Below are 20,383 nucleotides of genomic sequence, written 5' to 3' on the forward strand. Positions count from 1 at the left end.
TTTAAGTGGGAGAACTTGCACAATTGGTGGCTGGCTAAATACTTTTTTTCTCCATTGTATACTAAATTGATTAATCATTAAAACTAGCAGGCGTAGCAGCTTTGACTTTAAAATCAAGATTACTCAATAGTGAAGTTCCTGTATCCCTGTTGCTCCTAATAATTACATGACATTTCTTTGGAGCAAGGCTATGTCCATCTCTGTCATTGAAGGTAAGTACAAACTTGTTTTCAGAAGTACCAGGAACCCTGATAAAGCTGTAGAGTCCTACACATATCATTTATAAAATTTAATTGACTGGACATAGTAGGATGTTCTCTAGCTTTCTAAACTTCATCTGGATGTATATATAGGATAAACAAGAGATGAAAGAATTCAGTAACACCATACATACTCTTTATGAATTTCTGGATATATTCCATCCACTGACGAATAGTTGAATCTCCCATTAGATATATCATTTTATTAGCCAGACATGATCTCATATCATTGAAAGGTTCATATGTTGATAAGTTACAGTATATCGGAAACCATTGATTTTTAAGGACGTATCCACTGGGAAAAGGGGGAAGCATCCCAATTTGGCATTTTGTTAACACTTTCTTTGAGAGGTCTGTAAAATGCATTTACCAAGAATAAGATTTAGCATTATTTCCTAAAAGTCCATGCTCAAAAATAAAAATGCACAGTGGGTACAGAAAGTATTCAGACCCCTTTAAATTTTTCTCTCTTTGTTTCATTGCAGCTATTTGGTAAATTCAAAAAAGTTATTTTTTTTCTCATTAATGTACACTCTGCACTCCATCATCTTGACAGAAGTTTAGAAATCTTTGCAAATTTATTAAAAAAAGAAAAACTGAAATTTCACATGGTCATAAGTATTCAGACCCTTTGCTCAGACACTCATATTTAAGTCACATGCTGTCCAGTCCATTTTCCTGTGATTCTCCTTGAGATGGTTCTACTCCTTTATTAGAGTCCAGCTGTGTTTATATAAACTGATAGGATTTGATTTGTAAAGGCACACACCTGTCTATATAACACCTCACAGCTCACAGTGCATGTCAGACCAAATGAGAATCATGAGGTCAAAGGAAGTGACCAAGGAGCTCAGAGACAGAATTATGGCAAGGCACACATCTGGCCAGGGTTACAAAAGAATTTCTGCAGTACTCAAGGTTCCAAAGAACAAAGTGGCCTCCACAATCCTTAAATGACAGAAGTTTGAGACTGCCAGAAGTCTTCCTAGACCTGGCCATCCAGCCAAACTGAGCAATCCTGGGAGGAGAGCCTTGGTTAGAGAGGTAAAAGAGAACCCCAAGATCACTGTGGCTGAGCTCCACAGATGCAGTAGGGAGATGGGAGAAAGTTCCACAAAGTTAACACTGCAGCTTTTCACTAGTCGGGCCTTTATGGCAGAGTGACCCGACAGAAGCCTCTCCTCAGTGTCAAAAATATGAAAGCCCGCATAGAGTTTGCTAAAAAACACATGAAGGACTTCCAGACTATTCTCTGGTCAGATGAGATGAAGATAGAACTTTTTGGTGATGATAATTCTAAGCGGTATGTGTGGAGAAAACCAGGCACTGCTCATCACCTGCCCAATACAATCCCAACAGTGAAACATGGTGGTGGCAGCATCATGCTATGAGGGTGTTTTACAGCTGCAGGGACAGAACAGCTGAAGGAAATGTAAATGCGGCCAAGTACAGAGATATCCTGGATGAAAACCTCTTCCAGAGTGGTCTGGACCTCAGGCTTGGCTGAAGGTTCACTTTCCAACAAGACAATGACCCTAAGCACACAGCTAAAATAACAAAGAACTGGATTCAGAACAACTATGTGATCATTCTTGACTGGGTCAGCCAGAGCCCTTACCTAAACCCAATTGAGTATCTCTGAAGAGACCTGAAAATGGCTGTCCACCAACGTTCTCTGTTTAACCTGACGGAACTGGAGAGGATTTGCAAGGAAGAATGGCAGAAGATCCCCACATCCAGGTGTGAAAAACTTGTTGCATAATTCCCAAGAAGACTCATGGCTGCATTAGCTCAAAAACGTGATTCTACTCAATACTGAGGAAAGGGTCTGAATACTTATGACCATGTGAAATTTCAGTTTTTCTTTTTTAATAAATTTGCAAAGATTTCTACATTTCTGTTTCTTTTTTTAGTCAAGATGGGGTGCAGAGTATACATTAATAAGATAAAAATGAACTTTTTTTTAACTTACTTTTGAACTTACCATATGACTGCAATGAAACAAAAATTTAAAGGGGTCTGAATACTTTCCGTACCCATTGTACCAAAATCTTCTGGAAAACTTTGTAGCCACACAACAATAAAACAATGGAAAGAAGTTAAACAAGTACTCCCACTAAGTTCTTAATTCAGTAAATGTGTATATATGCGGCGGATTAAATAAATATTAACGGAAACCTGTCAGCAGGATTGTGCTCAGTGACCTACAATAAACTCTCACACACAAAAAAATTACCTCCTCAAAGATGGTGCCATTGACGCCTGCGCATTAGCATCTATTGGATAATCAATAGATGCTAATGCACAGGCGTTGACTGTGCAGGCACGGCCAAGGCCATTTTAGTGGACAGGGCCATTTTTAGCAAGATGGTGCCTGCGCAGTAGCAGCTATCGGATCGCCGATAGCTGCTACTGTGCAGGTGTGGCCGGCGCCATTTTCAAACTGTTTTTTTTTTTTAAATTAATTTATGGATACCATCAAAGGAAAGTATTAAATACACATCATAGATGCGATCATGCTGGAGTGCAGGCGCCACCGCCGACTGCCTGCAAAAGGTGATTTATTTTTTCAATATATAAATATATAATATTAATTCATTATGAAAAATAGGGGGTAGGTCACTGAGGGATCAGAGACCTTTCAGAAACCATACTGATGAATACCTAATCAGAGCACCACATGAAGACCTCCCCAGAGGCCCACCCCAGAGCACGAGTATATCATTAACTTAAAACTGAAAATAAAGATTAAACAACAACCAAAAGACGGATTTCAGCAACCAAGGTAACATTTTAATCAGTATGATAGTGCCAACCTGACACTGTAGGTTACTCGGCACAATCCTGCTCACAGGTTCACTTTAGGCCTCTTTCACACATTTTTGATCAGTATTTGATCAGTATTTGTATGCCAAAACCAGGAATGTCTCCAAAATAAAGAACAGGGAGTCTGTCTTTCAACTATATTTTTTTCTCGGTAAGTTCCATTCCTGGCTTTGGCATACAAACACTGATGCAAAATACTGACCAAATACTTACATGTGAATGAGCCTTTAAACACATCACCAATTTTCTAAATAAATATATTTCTAAAGGTGCTATTGACATAAAGTTGTCACCAGACGTTAGTAGCAACCAATCAAGTCCACAAAGGAAAATAAATCAAATAATAGAAATCCATATATTAAGCTGTGAGTATTAATAAGAAATTACACAGGGAAAAAGTAATGAGAACATGAAGAGAGAGAGGTGCAAAAAGCCATGGAAAATCATGACACCAGTTGAAATCAGCAAAGAGCAGCTGACAGCACAACGGAGGGGTGGATGCCAGTTCAAAGGTTCATGGACCCAAATGAACAATAGTCCAAATAAGGAAGAGGAGCAGCATCCGGTCTGGGTGAAAAATTGCATCAAAAATTTATTCTGCCAGTACAAAATACAACGTTGAAAAAGGCCACAATATGGCCGAAACGTTGTATTTTGTACTGGCAGAATAAATTTTTGATACAATTTTTCACCCAGACCGGATGCTGTTCCTCTTCCTTATTTGGACCAGTTGAAATCAGTCATTAATTAGAAAACAATCATGCCACATAGTAAAAAATAATATCAGCTGTTCAACTGATGGCCTATGTAAAGGTGTTTCAACACCAAGGAGCCAAACAAGAAACATCTCTTTAAACTACAGTGAGCCCGTTCGGGTCATAAATCAGAGGAAAGAACATCATTTCACGATAAACCGGCCACAACCAGGTACTCCCCATAAGATTTTAGAAAGAGGAATGAAAAGAATTATCAGAAGTCTTGTCAAAGAGCAAATGACCACGTGTGGGGAGTTACAGACCCAGAATTAGCAAGTACAATTGTTTAAAAGAAAACAATAAGTAATGTACTCAGCCTCCATGGTCTGTATGCAAGCATGTTTACAGTTTGCTCAACAAAATTTAGACTTGAAATCCTGGGAGAATATAGTAGCGTCAGATGAGACCAAAATTGAACTCTTTGGATGCCTTATAACACACCAAGTTTTGAGGTTAAAAGGCACTGCATATCATCCCCTAAACACCGTAATATAAATGAAGTTTGGAGGTGGGAACATCATGGTGTGGGGCTATTTTTCAATATATGGCAAACTGGCAAACTCCATGTGATTGAAGGAAGGATGAATGGGCAAATGTGCCAAGACATTCTTGAAAAATATCTGCTGCCATCTACCTGGATGACGAAGATGAAACGAGGGTGGAGATTTCAGCAATGATCGTAAGCACACAGTCAAGGAAACTGTTACTTGGCTTCAGAGAAAGAAAATAAAGCTACAAGAATGGCCTGAATCAGATAGAAAACGTATGGAATGGGCAGACTTCTTAAAAAGAGCTCACAGAACCTTCAAGATTTGAAGAGTGTGTGTGTAAGAATCGGTCAAAATAACACCTGAGCAATGCATGCGACTAGTTTCCCCATACAGGAGGTGTTTTGAAGCTGTCAACACCAACAAAGGCTTTTGTACAAAAAATTAATTCAATTTTAGTAAGTTTGTTCAATACTTTTTGACTGTATCATTTCTCATTATTACACATTACTTTTTAGACATCTAAGGTTTGATCTCTTTGCTTGTGTGGATTGGATGGGTGGATGGGTTGTTATCAATATTTGGCAAGAATTTCATGTCTATAGCACCTTTAGAAATATATTTACTAAGAAAATTGATGACGTGTTCAATGCTTACCGTATATACTCATGTATAAACATAGTTTTTCTGCACATTTTTTGTGTGCTGAATACATCCCCCTCGGCTTATACTTGAGTAAATTGTCATAGAAAGACAGCGGAAGAGGGGGAGCGGCGGAGCAGGGGGTCACAGAGGCAGGAGCCGGCGACTGTGGCTAAAGCCTGTGCCGCTGCTAAAGAGAAATGAATATTCATTTCTCTGTAACAGTGCGCATTGACAGCCACAGGCTTCCAGCACATATAATACTTACCTTCCCTGCGCACCATCGCTGCATCTCATTCGTTCCAGTGCCGGCAGCTTTTCTGACTGAGCGATCACATGGCCCTGCTCATTAAGGTAATGAATATTCTTATACTCCCATTGGCGTGGAGTGAATATTCATTACCTTAACGAGCAGGGCCACGTGATCGCTCGGCTGGAAGAGCTGCTGGCCCGGGAACGAGATGCAGCGAGGGCATGCAGGCAAGGTAAGTAGGATGTTTTTTTTTATAGGAACCATGCATACAAGGATGCTGGATAAAGAGCCATGCATACAAGGATAGGATGGGGGAGCCATACATTCAAGGATAACAACAGGGGAGCCATGTATACAAGGACAGGGACCAGGGAGCCATGCATACAAGCTCAGGGACGGGGGAGCTATGCATACAAGGACAGGGAAGGGGGAGCCATGTATACCAGGATAAGGATGAGGGGACAATGCATACCCGGTTTACACTCAAGTCAGTCCATAAGTTTACCCAGTTTTTCGTCGCAAAATTAGGTGCCTCAGCTTATTCTCGGGTCGGCTTATACTCGAGTATATACGATCACCCACTGTATATAAGTAATATAGCTGGTATTTACGTGTGGAACGGTTTCTACTCTTGATCCTCACTTGCACTCACCTGACCAGGATATTTATTAACATCCCAATGTTTAAAGGAGTTAATAATATTCTCCTTTTATAACAGTTTCATATTTGGTGATTAGGAACTAACCAGAAATTCAATAGCAGTGACAAAGAATAATAAAAAGATGAAACCACTTACCTGAACACTTCTGAGCTTCAATACTTTCTATTGTTTTGGGAATCTCTGCTCCAAAGTTAGAGAGTCTTTTATGATGAAAAAAGTGAAAGAAAACAATAACCAATTTAAGGATGCAGCTAATTTTTGTATTTTTGCTTTCATTTTCTCCTCCTTTTCTTACAAGTGCCATAACTTCATTTTTCAATCAATGAAGCTGTATGAAGGCTTGCTTTTTGTGGCATGAATTTTCATTTTGAATGTTACTATTCAATTTACCATATAATATGCTGAAACAAGATTTAGTGCAATTGTGAAAAAAATGCAATTCTGAGAGCCAAGATGGCCGCCAATGGAACAGGAAGCATGCTGAGAAGCTCCTGCACCCAGGGAAGCAATCCGCAGCATCCGTCCCCTAAGAGACACATTAACCTTTGGTATCTGAGACACAGCCCACCCGGGTACATGGGAGGTGCCTGCAGAAGGACTATAGCCCAATTGGCTGGACTTTAGAGGTCAGGAATCCTGGTGGAACTGAGGAGCTGCTGGGCCTATAGAGACTCTACGCAGCCTACCTGCTCCAACACCTCTTCATCCCAAGTGCCTTTTATCTGAGACTGACCGTGCCTCGTTGGGTGGAGGAGAGGCCATCGGAGTGCGTTCTGAGGAGGGAGACGGCAGGACAATGGCCCTGAGCAGCGGTCAGGAGTCAGGAGACGTCCACAATAAGGGGACCCCCCCGCTAAACCGCATTGTAACCCGCTTGCCGGCAGCCAGGCCTGGTTACCACCGAGGCCGTAATACTTGGGACTGACCTGTACTAACCCTAACGCCGACAGACACCTTGGGCGGTGCGGCAAGTGAGTGGATTTCTGAGTCGGCGCCAGGGATGATGGAGGCCGCTCACAGTTAATATAACGGAGAATCGGCAGGGAAATCAAATGGCTCAGAGTGCCGTGGACAGGAGCAGCGAACTTGCAGTGCAGTTGTGGACCTGATCCACTGGAGGAGGGGAGCAGTGACTGTAAAGCCAGTGGTCATACAATTAATAAGCACAAGCAAGGGCTATGCAGTTTCACTACATAGGGCTATAGACCAAGCAACGTCTCCAAGCAGGAAAATTGATTCCAGTGCAAAAACTTATATGAGGGAAACTCATCTCCTGAGAGACTTTATTAAAAACATCCTTACCTCTGCCCTTGCACCTCTGGAAAAGGATCTAGCTGAAATCAAACAGGATATACAACATATAGGCCACAGAGTAGAGTAGCTGGAGGGAGCTCAAGCCAATCTAGCTATTTATGCAAAAGATCTAATTGCAGGCCTGCAACACCATGAAGATCATATCAACATACTATACACAGCGTTTGAAGACATGGAAAACAGAAACAGATGAAACAACCTTAGGATCAGGGGCATACCCAAGGTCACTGGCCCAGAAGATCTTACAGCGTTCCTGACGGAGCTATTCTCTGACAGACCACTGTTAGTCCTGGAAAGAGCTCACCAAGCATTGAAACCAAAACCAAAGCCAATGGAACTCCCAAGAGATATAATATATTGAATTTTGGCTATTGTATCAAAGAAAAAATTCACAAGAAAGCTAGAACAATAGAAATATTGGAGTACAAGAGTTCCATAATCTATATTTTTCAAGATCTGGCTCCGTCAACTTTGACTAAGAGATGTATGTTGAAGCCGTTTACAGATATCCTTAGGGAGAGGTGATTCCTGTTCCGTTTGCTCTTCCCGTTTGGATTACTCATAACGGCAAAGGACAAGAGATTTACAGCAAGGAACTCGAGATTGCGTTTAATCCAGTTCCAGATTTGAGGTCAGCATTTACCAACCTACAGCTACCACGACTCGCAGCGCAAGACCAATGGAAAAAAGTCGACGCACCAAGAAGTCAGAGAACCAAGAAGAGATTGGCGAGACCTCTTCGGCCTGAGAACACTTGAAATAATGAGAGGTCTTGTAGAGTATAATGTTTTTTTCTCTCCTTCTTCACACACAGGAAGCTATCCAAGAATTGCATGGTTTTGTTAAAGTCAATTTACAGGATGAATAGTTTATTAATGTCTAATTAGACTTAACAAGTTTCCCTAGTTGAGAGTAATCTCTCACCAGAGATGGATATAAAAGAAAAAAATCCAGTCTGATTCTGGCACTCCCGAAAAAAGTGAAATGTGAGAGATTGGTTTACTTGAAAAAAAATGTTTTAAAAAGATTTTTATTCCTAAGTGTAGCAATAAAAACAACAACGCGTTTCGGCTTAAAAAAAGCCTTCATCGGGTAAAATATACATCTATTAGAGATGGATATAAAATTTAGAACAGGGTGCCCAGCCTGAATTCTAGAATAATTAAGGTTCAACGCACACTCTTGTGGATTATCTTTCAAAAGTAGTTTAAGTTTTATTTTACAAGTAGTAAGGGAGCATAACAGAATAATGCAGTTACTACTTGTAAAATAAAATTTAAGCTGCTTTTGAAAGATAATCCACAAGAGTGTGCGGTAAACCTTAATTATTCTATATTAGGGACCACCCGGTCCGTTACACCAGCACCTTGTCAAGTTTTGACTGAGTGGACACTAAAGTTTATTTCTAATCCCGAATTCTAGTCAGAATATTCTTGTTCTTCTCCCTCTCTTTACCCTTTATCCTTTCCCTTCCTACTTCCATTACCACTTTGACTGGAATATTAGGCCACAAGATGACTTTCTTACCTATAATAACTCACTATGGTTGGTCAGATGCAAGCAACCACCATAGCGTCTTATATGGGGAGAGGACTGAACCCCCGGTCAAAAGGTCACAGGTCCTTGCACATATTAAAAAGCTAGGGACAGACATTGCTCTGCATCAGGAGACACATTTCATACAGGAAAAATCCCCGTATTTAGAGAAACATTATTATCGCAGCTGGTTTCACTCGTATTCATCCTCCAGGAAATCAAGGGGAGTTGTGATAACAATTTCTAAACACACTCCTTTTCAATTTTTGGATGCGCTGAGGGATGGAGATGGTCTGTACATCTTTGTTAAAGGGAAACTCACCCATAAACTAATTACGATAGGTAATATTTATGCCCCCAACACAAAACAGGACATTTGGTTCTCCAAAGTAATGCGAGAGGCTAAACAGTTTATAGAAGGGACTATTGTTTTGGGAGGAGATTTAAATACACCCTTGGAGCCGTCTGTTGATACCTCCACAGGGAAATCCAACCTACCCCCCCATAAAATCGCTAAATCGCATTTCTTCAAATCTACACACAATGCAATTAAGTGGTGAATAGAGTTGAGCGAAACGGGTCGAAAAAATTCAAAAGTCGCCGACTTTTATCAAAGTCGGGTTTCATGAAACGAAACCCGACCCTAGGATGAGGTCGGCCACGAGGTCGGCGACTTACGCGCCAAAGTCGCGTTTCAAAAGTTTGTTTTGCGCTCTTTTTCAGCCAATCAGGATCCACGGACACTGTGGGCAACGTGATGACATAGGCACGGGTCACCACCATCTTTCAGAAGGGCATGCAAGTGATTGGCTTGCTTTGGTGGGCGTCACAGGGGTTATAAAAGGGCGTGCACGCCGACCGCCATCTTACTTCTGCCGATCTCAGTATAGGGAGAGGTTGCTGCTGATTCTGTAGGGAGAGTGTTAGGCAGGGAAGAAGACTAGGGATGGGCGAGTCTACTCGCTAGGACTCGTTACTCGGCGAATAGTAAGGGACTCGCTGGACTCGTTACTCGGCGAGTCTCCCAGTGATTACTCGCACAGTAACGAGTCCAATGCAAGTCAATGGCAATCCTAGTTTTGTCAGAGTTTTTTTTTCTCACTCGCTAGACTCGCTATATCACATCGCTGTCAACAGCGAGTCTGAGCGAGTCTACGATTCCGAGTCCTGTATACTGGATTCGGGACTCGGTTATACAGAATCTGTTATGTTCCTACAAGTTTCCAAGACAGCCTATGTCAACACACAGCGATTGTGAGCGAGTCTGAGCGAGTCTACGAATCCCGAGTCCTGTATACTGGATTCGGGACTCGCAAATATAGAATCTGTTATGTTCCTTTGTAATTTGTAAATCGCACATTACTCGCTAAGACTCGCTTCCCCATTCATTAACATTGGACTCGCTAGACTCGCAACGAGTAGCGAGTCCCGGGCTCGGACTCGCTAGAGTCAAGCGATTCCGAGTAATTTAGGACTCGCCCATCACTAAAGAAGACCAAAAAACTGCTTCTGCTGCTAGCGATTTGGCCTGCACAACACACCAGTCACTGTGTGTGCAGTGCAAGGGGAGGCTATATAGTGGTGTATCAGTGGTGTTGGTTGTTGGGATGCCTTCTAAGGCTTCCTGACAGGCTGGCATTGCAGTTTACCCACTGCTCCGCAAACTGCTTTTTTAAAAGCAATCCAATCTCCCTTATCCTCTAGTCACTTTGGTCACAGCTGTGCCATCGAGCCTGTCACATAGCGCTCAGATATTCATTGGGCCTCAAACTGCTTTTTTAAAAGCAATCCCAATTTTTTTTTTTTGTCCTGCTGAAAAGAAAAAAAAACTGCTTCTGCTGCTGATAGCAATTTGGCCTGCACAACACACCAGTCACTGTGTGCAGTGCAAGGGGAGGCTATATAGTGGTGTATCAGTGGTGTTGGTTGTTGGGCTGCCTTTTAAGGCTTCCTGACAGGCTGGCATTGCTGTTTACCCACTGCTCCGCAAACTGCTTTTTTAAAAGCAATCCAATCTCCCATATCCTCTAGTCACTTTGGTCACAGCTGTGCCATCGAGCCTGTCACATAGCGCTCAGATATTCATTGGGCCTCAAACTGCTTTTTTAAAAGCAATCCCAATTTTTTTTTTTGTCCTGCTGAGAAGAAAAAAAAACTGCTTCTGCTGCTGATAGCAATTTGGCCTGCACAACACACCAGTCACTGTGTGCAGTGCAAGGGGAGGCTATATAGTGGTGTATCAGTGGTGTTGGTTGTTGGGCTGCCTTTTAAGGCTTCCTGACAGGCTGGCATTGCAGTTTACCCACTGCTCCGCAAACTGCTTTTTTAAAAGCAATCCAATCTCCCTTATCCTATAGTCACTTAGGTCACAGCTGTGCCATCGAGCCTGTCACATAGCGCTCAGATATCAGTGGGCCTCACACAATCCAAAAGTGTCCAGTGTCCAAAAGTGTGTGCAGAAATTCAAAATCTCCCCTGTCCTATAGACACCTTGTACCTTGTTTTACATACTAAATAGTTTGTTGGATTTTGTCTACATTTCTACCAAAAATGAGGAAGGCTGGTGGAAGAGGCCGTGGAATTGGGCGGGGGTTGGCAGCTGGTAATGATGGTGTTGGTGGTGGATCTGATGGTAGTGGCAAGAGCAAAATAGGAACGAATGCAGGAGGTGTTGAGCCTGCGTCATCGTCTGGCTACATAAGGCCTCGAACGCTTAGTTTTCTAGGAGTTGGCAAACCGCTTTTAAAGCCAGAGCATCAGGAAAAAGTTTTGTCTTACATTGCTGACTCAGCCTCCAGCTCTATCGCCTCCTCTTCTTCAGTTGTAAAAAGTAAAAGCACTGAGTCGTCATTGGAGGCTCATGTTCATGAACCACACCTTTCCTTATGTCCTTCACCCCAACCAAGATTGAAGGATGACGCAGGCCATACTACTGATTACTCCATGGAGCTGTTTTCACATACCATGCCTGGATTATCAAGTGAAATGGTGAATTACCCAGGCCAAGATGAATCTGACATGGAGTGCACTGATGCACAGCCGCTGATGGATGATTCTGCTGGTACATTCACTCAGAGCACTACATTGTCCTCGCAGTGTACAGAGCCAGATTCTGACCCTGATGAGACTCAGGTGCCCCTTCCCGCACACTATACCACCATACACGGTGACACAGAGGAAGGTGCACATGACATAGAAGAGGAGGTGATGGATGACCCAGTTGTTGACCCAGATTGGCACCATTGGGGGAAGAGGGTGCTGCTTCCAATAGCTCAGATGAGGAGCATCCACAGCAGACATCGACATCGCAACAGCTGTTATCTGGCAGGCCCGGAGCACTCCAAAGACAGGTTCCAAACATCAAAAGAGTTGCTGGACAGCTTGTCCAGAGGGTCAAAAGATCACAGCGTGCTAGGCCGCAAAATGTCTGCCAAAGTAGGAAGAGTGCAGTGTGGCACTTTTTTGAACAAAATCCTCATGATCAGGCCAAGGTTATCTGTAAGAAGTGCGCATAGACCTTTAGCCGAGGGAAAAATCTGAAAAATTTGAATACCAGTTGCATGCTTAGACATTTAACCAGCATGCACTTGCAAGCGTGGACACAACACCAAACCTCAAGTACCACATGTGCAACTGATCACAACGAAGGTAGTCATCAACGCTACATTGTTTCCCCCACTGTAAGCCCATCGGTTAGCACAGCAGCAAATGTTGAGGTGTCGTTGCAAGGCCACAGCAGTCAGGGAATCCCACTGTTATATCAACGAAAGACTGATTCTAGGCCATCAGAAAGAACACCAACTCCATCACCATCATCAACCCTCTCTCAGTCCGCCCTGTCCACCGCTACTTCCACCATATGCAGCTCTCAAGTCCAGCTCACCCTCCCAGACACTATGAGTAGGTCAAGAAAGTACTCAGTCTCTCATCCGCGTACACTGGGTTTGAACGCCCACATTGCCAAACTAATCTCATTTGAGATGATGCCCTTTCGGTTGGTGGAAAGCACAGCTTTCCGCGAACTCATGGCCTATGCAGTACCACGCTATGACCTACCCAGTCGCCACTTCTTCTCTCGCAAAGCCATCCCAGTCCTCCACCATCATGTGAAAGACCGCATTGTCCATGCACTCAAGCAGTCAGTGAGCGGAAAGGTGCACCTCACAACTGATGCATGGTCCAGTCGGCATGGCCAGGGCCATTACGTGTCCATCACTGCGCACTGGGTTAATGTGGTGGATGCAGGGTCCACAGGGGACAGCGGTGGTGGGACAGTGCTGCCTAGCCCACGGTATAGGAAACAGTTGGCTGTAGGCGTTCCACCCTCCTCCTCCTCCTCATCCAGAAGCGAAAGCTCGTCCACAGAGCGCAGTCGTACGAGCACTCCATCTGCAGCTGCCACTGTTGCACACGATGTGTCCCCCTATCGAGCAGCTAGTGGAAAGCGTCAGCAGGCTGTGTTGCAGATGATGTGTTTGGGCGACAGACATACCGCCGAGGTGCTGGCCGAGTACTTGAAGCGACAAACTGAGTCATGGCTGGGCAGTGTACATCTTGAGGCAGGCAAGGTAGTTAGTGATAACGGGCGTAATTTTGTGGCAGCCATAGCCCTTTCAAAACTCAGCCACATACCTTGCTTGGCTCACACCTTGAACCTGGTGGTGCAGTGCTTCCTCAAAAATTATCCGGAGTTAACAGCCCTGCTCCAGAAGGTGCGAAGACTGTGCGCGCGCATCCGCCGGTCGCCTGTACACTCCGTTCGTATGCAGAAGCTGCAGCGATTGCTCCACCTTCCCAACCACCGCCTCATTATCGACATTGCAACAAGGTGGAACTCCACCCTGCACATGGTGGAGCGGCTGTGCGAGCAGAGGCTGGCCATAATGCATTTGTGGGAGGATACACTGCCAGGCACTTTGAGAGCAGACATGGAGTTGACAGGTGTGCAGTGGTCGAAGCCCAAAGACCTCTGTAAAGTCCTTCAGTGTTTTGAGGAATGCACATGGCTGGTAAGCGTAGACGACGCCATCCTAAGCATGAGCATCCCACTTATGTGTCTGCTCATGCAAACTTTGACGCACCTTAAGGAGCAGGCGTCTGCAGCCAATGTTGATGAGGAGGAAGAGGAGGAGGGAATCCTTGATGACATTCAGCCATTGTCTGCTCAGGGACCTCTCCTGGACGAGGTGGAGGAAGAAGAGGAGGAGGAGGAGGATGATGGGGATGATTACTTAGGGGAGGAGGATGCATCTCGTGGGGCAAGTGAAAATGTTGGCGTGGCAAGGTCTGGTACAGGGTTTGTGCGTGACTGGAGGGATGTGGATTTGCCAGAAAGTGCTCCTTCAACCAGCACTCGCAGTGCATCATTGACACCGGGAACATTGGCCCACATGTCAGATTATGCCTTGCGGATCCTAAAAAGGGACCCCCGCATTGCCAAAATGATGAACGATGACGACTACTGGTTGGCCAGCATCCTGAATCCACGCTATAAAGGCAAATTACAAAACATCATGCCACAGGAGAACCTTGACCTAATATTGGCTAATAAACAAGCAACTCTGGTAAATCGGTTGCTTGAGGCATTCCCAGCACACAGCAGCGGTGATGGTTCTCACACGAGCCGTACGGGCTGGGGGCAGCTTGGCAGAGGTGTTCGTGGTGCACACAGCAGAAGTGGCGTTGGAGACAGGGGTTTCATGACAATGTTGTGGACTGATTTTTCAAATACCGCTCACACAACTGGTAATACTGCATCGATGGAAAGTGACAGGAGACAGCAGTTGTCAACTATGGTTACAAACTACTTTTCCTCCCATATCGATGTTCTCCCACACAGGTCATTCCCCTTTGACTATTGGGCCGCTAAACTGGACACCTGGCCTGAATTGGCACAATATGCCTTACAGGAGCTCGCTTGCCCAGCTGCAAGTGTGCTATCGGAAAGAGTCTTCAGTGCAGCTGGATCAATCCTGACAGAAAAAAGGACCCGTCTGTCAACCCAAAATGTGGATGATCTAACCTTCATTAAAATGAACCATGCATGGGTTTCCAAGGATTTTGTCCCACCTTCCCCTGATGACACATAGGGTGACAGAAAAATGGCTTGCTTTGGTCCACCTCTTCCTTGAACTTGACCTATTTCGCCTTTTGCATCAGCTGAATGTCCAACATCAACATATGCCACTTTCTAAAACTCCCTAACTGTGCTGCCTCCCCCCCCATGGCCGGGGTCACCACCTAGCGCACGACACCGTGCGAGTGCCGTTGCCCTGGACAGGTGGGTAGGCTGACTCTTGGGCGCGGGCACTGGCACAGGGTCCCTCATAGTGCAATCAAGTGTCTCTGACGGTGGTGGTGCACACCCGCCGTCAGACACACCGCTGTACTATGAGGGGCCCAGTGCCAGTACCGACGCCCACGAGTGGGCCCCCCTTGCTTGAGCAGGGCCCCAGCATTTGCAATCTTTACCTCTCCCTGCTCCTCCGCTGTGTAATCTGGGCCATCAAATCCATACTGTGCCTGACACCGTCTGAGCCTGCCTCCTGAGACCTATATTTTGAATGTGTACGCTATCCATACATGTTATCCGGGGATACGGTACCCTTTCTAACCTTTGTGCAATCACGTGCAATCCATACTGGGCCTAACACCGTCTGAGCCTGCCTCCTGAGACATATATTTTGAATGTGTACGCTATTCATACATGTTATCCGGGGATACGGTACCCTTTCTAACCTTTGTGCAATCACGTGCAATCCATACTGGGCCTAACACCGTCTGAGCCTGCCTCCTGAGACATATATTTTGAATGTGTACGCTATCCATACATGTTATCCGGGGATACGGTACCCTTTCTAACCTTTGTGCAATCACGTGCAATCCATACTGGGCCTAACACCGTCTGAGCCTGCCTCCTGAGACATATATTTTGAATGTGTACGCTATCCATACATGTTATCCGGGGATACGGTACCCTTTCTAACCTTTGTGCAATCACGTGCAATCCATACTGGGCCTAACACCGTCTGAGCCTGCCTCCTGAGACATATATTTTGAATGTGTACGCTATCCATACATGTTATCCGGGGATACGGTACCCTTTCTAACCTTTGTGCAATCACGTGCAATCCATACTGGGCCTAACACCGTCTGAGCCTGCCTCCTGAGACATATATTTTGAATGTGTACGCTATCCATACATGTTATCCGGGGATACGGTACCCTTTCTAACCTTTGTGCAATCACGTGCAATCCATACTGGGCCTAACACCGTCTGAGCCTGCCTCCTGAGACATATATTTTGAATGTGTACGCTATCCATACATGTTATCCGGGGATACGGTACCCTTTCTAACCTTTGTGCAATCACGTGCAATCCATACTGGGCCTAACACCATCTGAGCCTGCCTCCTGAGACATATATTTTGAATGTGTACGCTATCCATACATGTTATCCGGGGATACGGTACCCTTTCTAACCTTTGTGCAATCACGTGCAATCCATACTGGGCCTAACACCGTCTGAGCCTGCCTCCTGAGACATATATTTTGAATGTGTACGCTATCCATACTTGTTATCTGGGGATACGGTACCCTTTCTAACCTTTGTGCAATCACGTGCAATCCATACTGGGCCTAACACCGTCTGAGCCTGCCTCCTGAGATATATATTTTGAATGTGTACGCTATCCATACATGTTATCCGGGGATACGGTACCCTTTCTAACCTTTGTGCAATCACGTGCAATCCATACTGGGCCTAACACCGTCTGAGCCTGCCTCCTGAGACATATATTTTGAATGTGTACGCTATCCATACATGTTATCTGGGGATACGGTACCCTTTCTAACCTTTGTGCAATCACGTGCAATCCATACTGGGCCTAACACCGTCTGAGCCTGCCTCCTGAGACATATATTTTGAATGTGTACGCTATCCATACATGTTATCTGGGGATACGGTACCCTTTCTAACCTTTGTGCAATCACGTGCAATCCATACTGGGCCTAACACCGTCTGAGCCTGCCTCCTGAGACATATATTTTGAATGTGTACGCTATCCATACATGTTATCCGGGGATACGGTACCCTTTCTAACCTTTGTGCAATCACGTGCAATCCATACTGGGCCTAACACCGTCTGAGCCTGCCTCCTGAGACATATATTTTGAATGTGTACGCTATCCATACATGTTATCTGGGGATACGGTACCCTTTCTAACCTTTGTGCAATCACGTGCAATCCATACTGGGCCTAACGCCGTCTGAGCCTGCCTCCTGAGACATATATTATGAATGTGTACGCTATCCATACATGTTATCCGGGGATACGGTACCCTTTCTAACCTTTGTGAAATCACGTGTAATCTATACTGGGCGTGAGAACGGCTGGCGAGCTGTTAAGCAAGCTACAGCACCTGTGGTTTGCACATGTAAGTTTTTCATTTTTTCAGGAATGACGGTTAGGCCTAATTCCGGAACTGCAGTTGACCTGCACTTACTGGGAAATCATTGTTCGCGGGTAATAATTGTAATCAGTGATCCCCATCACTAACGTTGTTCAGCGGGTTATCTGCACCTGTAAGCGATAAACGCTGGCCTTTTCAGTGTAGCGCACATGCAGCCACGGACATGTAAGGGCATGACACACCAGTTATTGGCCAATCATGTTCCAGAGCCTCACATTTCCCTCTAGTAAGCCGGACTCGGACCGCAGGGCATGATGGAGTCTCGTTCGTTAACGGAATTAAGCTTGCAATGTGTGCATCTGTTCTGTAGCTGGCATGGTTGAGGTTTCCCAGGTGGAGTCGAATTTAACCGTAGGCTCCACTCCTGGTGGTGCCCTTCTGGACATTCCTTTAAGGTTCAGCTTTGCAACCATACTGCCCACGTAAAACAAACACTTTGCCTTCATGAACGCTGTTTGGAGGGTCATGACTCGTGGGAATAACGCCGCCCAAACAGTTAACCTGCTAGAGAGATCGTTCGTTGCTCCCAAGCATGACATCACACTCCCTAGGAAGAAGGTAATGCCACTGTGGCGACCGTACTCCTGGGGGCGACACAAGTGCACTGATGCCCAGCCACTGCTCGATGAATCTGCTGGTACATTGACCCAGACCACTACATTCCCCTCGCACGCAACACGGCCTGAATCTGACCCTGATGAAACTCAGGTTACCCTTCCCATATACAGTTCCATCTTACACGGTGACAAAGAGGAAGCTGCAGATGAAAGTGCAGGTTCGGCCCACCCGCCATCAGACACACCACCGTACTATCAGAGGCCCTGTGCCAGTGCCGTCGCCAACGAGTGTGCCCCCCCTGCTTGCTCAGGATCACTGCACTTGCAAGGTTGAAATACTGTGCAGTGAGATGGAAGATGGGGACGACGAGGAGTCCAGACTAGTACAGGGATTCCCTAGCGAGGAGACTTATTTCATTGTTTTCAATGTTGGGACAGCAATTTTTGGGGAGCACTATACTCTGGAGAATGATAGATGGGGCCCACCATACACTGGAACATTCCAAAGGTGGACATCAGACACTGGAGCAGCATTTACAGGACCCATTATACACTAGAGCATTAGAAATGGGGCCCATTATGTTTGGAGCATTATTTGGGCCCATAAGACAGTGGAGCTTCATCCATGGGGACCAACATATACTGTAGCATTATGTGGAGCTCATCATATACTGTTTCAAACATTATATGGGACCAATGATTCTGTATGGAGAAATAGATGGGCCTTGTCATGAGATGTAAAAAGTGAAGTATTTTTCATTGTACTATACCACTATTTCTCTGCCGTATCGGAGCATGATGAGTTGTGGTATGTGTTAAAGGGGCGCTCTTTCGCCCAGGGCACATGAAAACCTGCAGCCAGCCCTCCCCCCCCACAACTTTAGCCAAATAACCCCCATTTTTCAGTGCGTAACTTGTATTATGAAGTTAATTAAGGTTGACAAGCTTAAGTAAGAAGAATTGATGCTTTTGGCATTCAAATGAGCACTGTAGGTGTGTTTCCTGTCCTCCTCTCACTGCCGACTTTTATTCCCCATTGACTTACATTGGGTTTCGTGTTTCGGGACGACCCCGACTTTTCCCTATAATCGGACGATCTTGCTCGACCCGACTTTTGGAAAAGTCGGGTTTCACGAAACGAAACTCGACCCTAAAAAACCAAAAGTCGCTCAACTCTAGTGGTGAACATTGGTATACAATTCATTTGGGGAAAATAAATACACCAAATATCATATCCGAATTCTTAAATCAGTAGTCCCCCAAAAAAGATTATAAATACCATGGACCTAAAATAAGACCAGTTGTCAATAGGTACATATGTAGGGGCGAGGAAAAAAATAAAAAATGACAACCATAGATCTAGTACTTAAAATTGCTTTTTTAGTGGAAGAGCAAGAAATAGTATTACATGCTAAAAGAACCGATAATCAACCACAAATATAAGGACACAGCAGACCTTAGACATCCATAGTATATAATAATCATGTGATATATTCCCTAGATCAATAGAACATGGTATCAGGTGATAGATAAATATATTAGATTAGATATTATATAACATGGCTATACAATTGAAACAGATGCTGATCAAAAGGTGTCATATAAATAGTATCAGACAGATCTCCATGTTACATATAGGAACAGAATAATATATGACATAAAACATCACCTGATAGATGGGCAAGTGCAGGCAAAAAGAGAGTCCACATACCCGCCTCAACGCGAGAATTGGAACACCTTCGTCAGGGACGCTATGTTAAACAGGCAGAGTTTAAAAAGGCCGCAGACCAGAAGAATACTGTCATGATCCAGGACGGGATTTTGTCTTTGTCCCGTCCTGGTCAGACAGGGGTTAATTGTTTCTTCCTCTCTCTGGGCGCTATTTAGTTGCCAATCAACCTAGGTCCGGTGTCAGTTATACTCCTGACTTCGGCTGAGTTAGTTGACCCCTTGCGTGCCTGAGCCTTGTGCCTGATATCTTGTTGCTTGTTTGGTTTTGACCCGGTCCGTCTCCTTGTTGTGAGTTTGTCTACTGTCTTGGTTCTGTGTATTTACCCGTTCCAGTTTACTGATCTCTTGCTACGTCCTTTTTTTTAAGCCATAAATTTTTATCAACAATTTGTGCCAAGCATTACATCGCATTGACATTGATTTCTTAATGAATAACACAATATTATAGCGAATGGGGAAAGGAGGGTAAAAGGGGAAAGGTGGTGACATTACATTTACCATCGAATCACATTCTCTAAGTGCGAATCTACATATTTACTTAACTACAGTATTTAAACGGAAGGATAACCAATTATTCCATTTTTTATGAAATTGAGACATATTATTGCTAGATGCAGCAGTTGTTTTTTCTGATAAACAATTTTCGTTAATCAGCTAGACTACTTCGGACAATGAGGGGCATTTAGAGTTTTTCCAATAGCTAGCAATTTTATTTCTTGTCGCCACAATAATATGTACAATTACTGTGCGGAACTCATAGGGAAACGAGTCTAGATCAATGGCGAGTAACACCTGCTGTGCGGTAAGAGACACTAATATACCACAAATTTGAAGTATCAAATGGTTTATAGCTTCCCACAGACTCCTAACATTACCGCAACTCCACCA

At 44.4% G+C, this 20,383-nt stretch overlaps 1 protein-coding gene across 6 annotated transcripts in view; it reads right to left on the reverse strand.

The window, feature by feature from the left end:
• The window catches only part of LOC141086571 (NXPE family member 2-like), a 724,795-nt gene that overhangs the window by 25,643 nt on the left and 678,769 nt on the right, over nucleotides 1-20,383 (reverse strand). For 5 of the 6 annotated variants that reach the window (XM_073572721.1, XM_073572718.1, XM_073572719.1 and 2 more), the window contains 2 exons: nucleotides 6,021-6,085; nucleotides 395-613 (listed from right to left, as the gene is read on the reverse strand). In XM_073572721.1, the coding sequence (XP_073428822.1) occupies nucleotides 395-613; nucleotides 6,021-6,085 (284 nt within the window). The remainder of the gene's footprint in view (nucleotides 1-394; nucleotides 614-6,020; nucleotides 6,086-20,383) is intronic. The other variant, XM_073572724.1, reaches the window with a different exon arrangement.

Source organism: Dendrobates tinctorius, unplaced genomic scaffold (genome assembly GCF_039654945.1).
Source record: "Dendrobates tinctorius isolate UK_male_01 unplaced genomic scaffold, ASM3965494v1 ptg000032l, whole genome shotgun sequence".
NCBI classification, from domain to species: domain Eukaryota; kingdom Metazoa; phylum Chordata; class Amphibia; order Anura; family Dendrobatidae; genus Dendrobates; species Dendrobates tinctorius.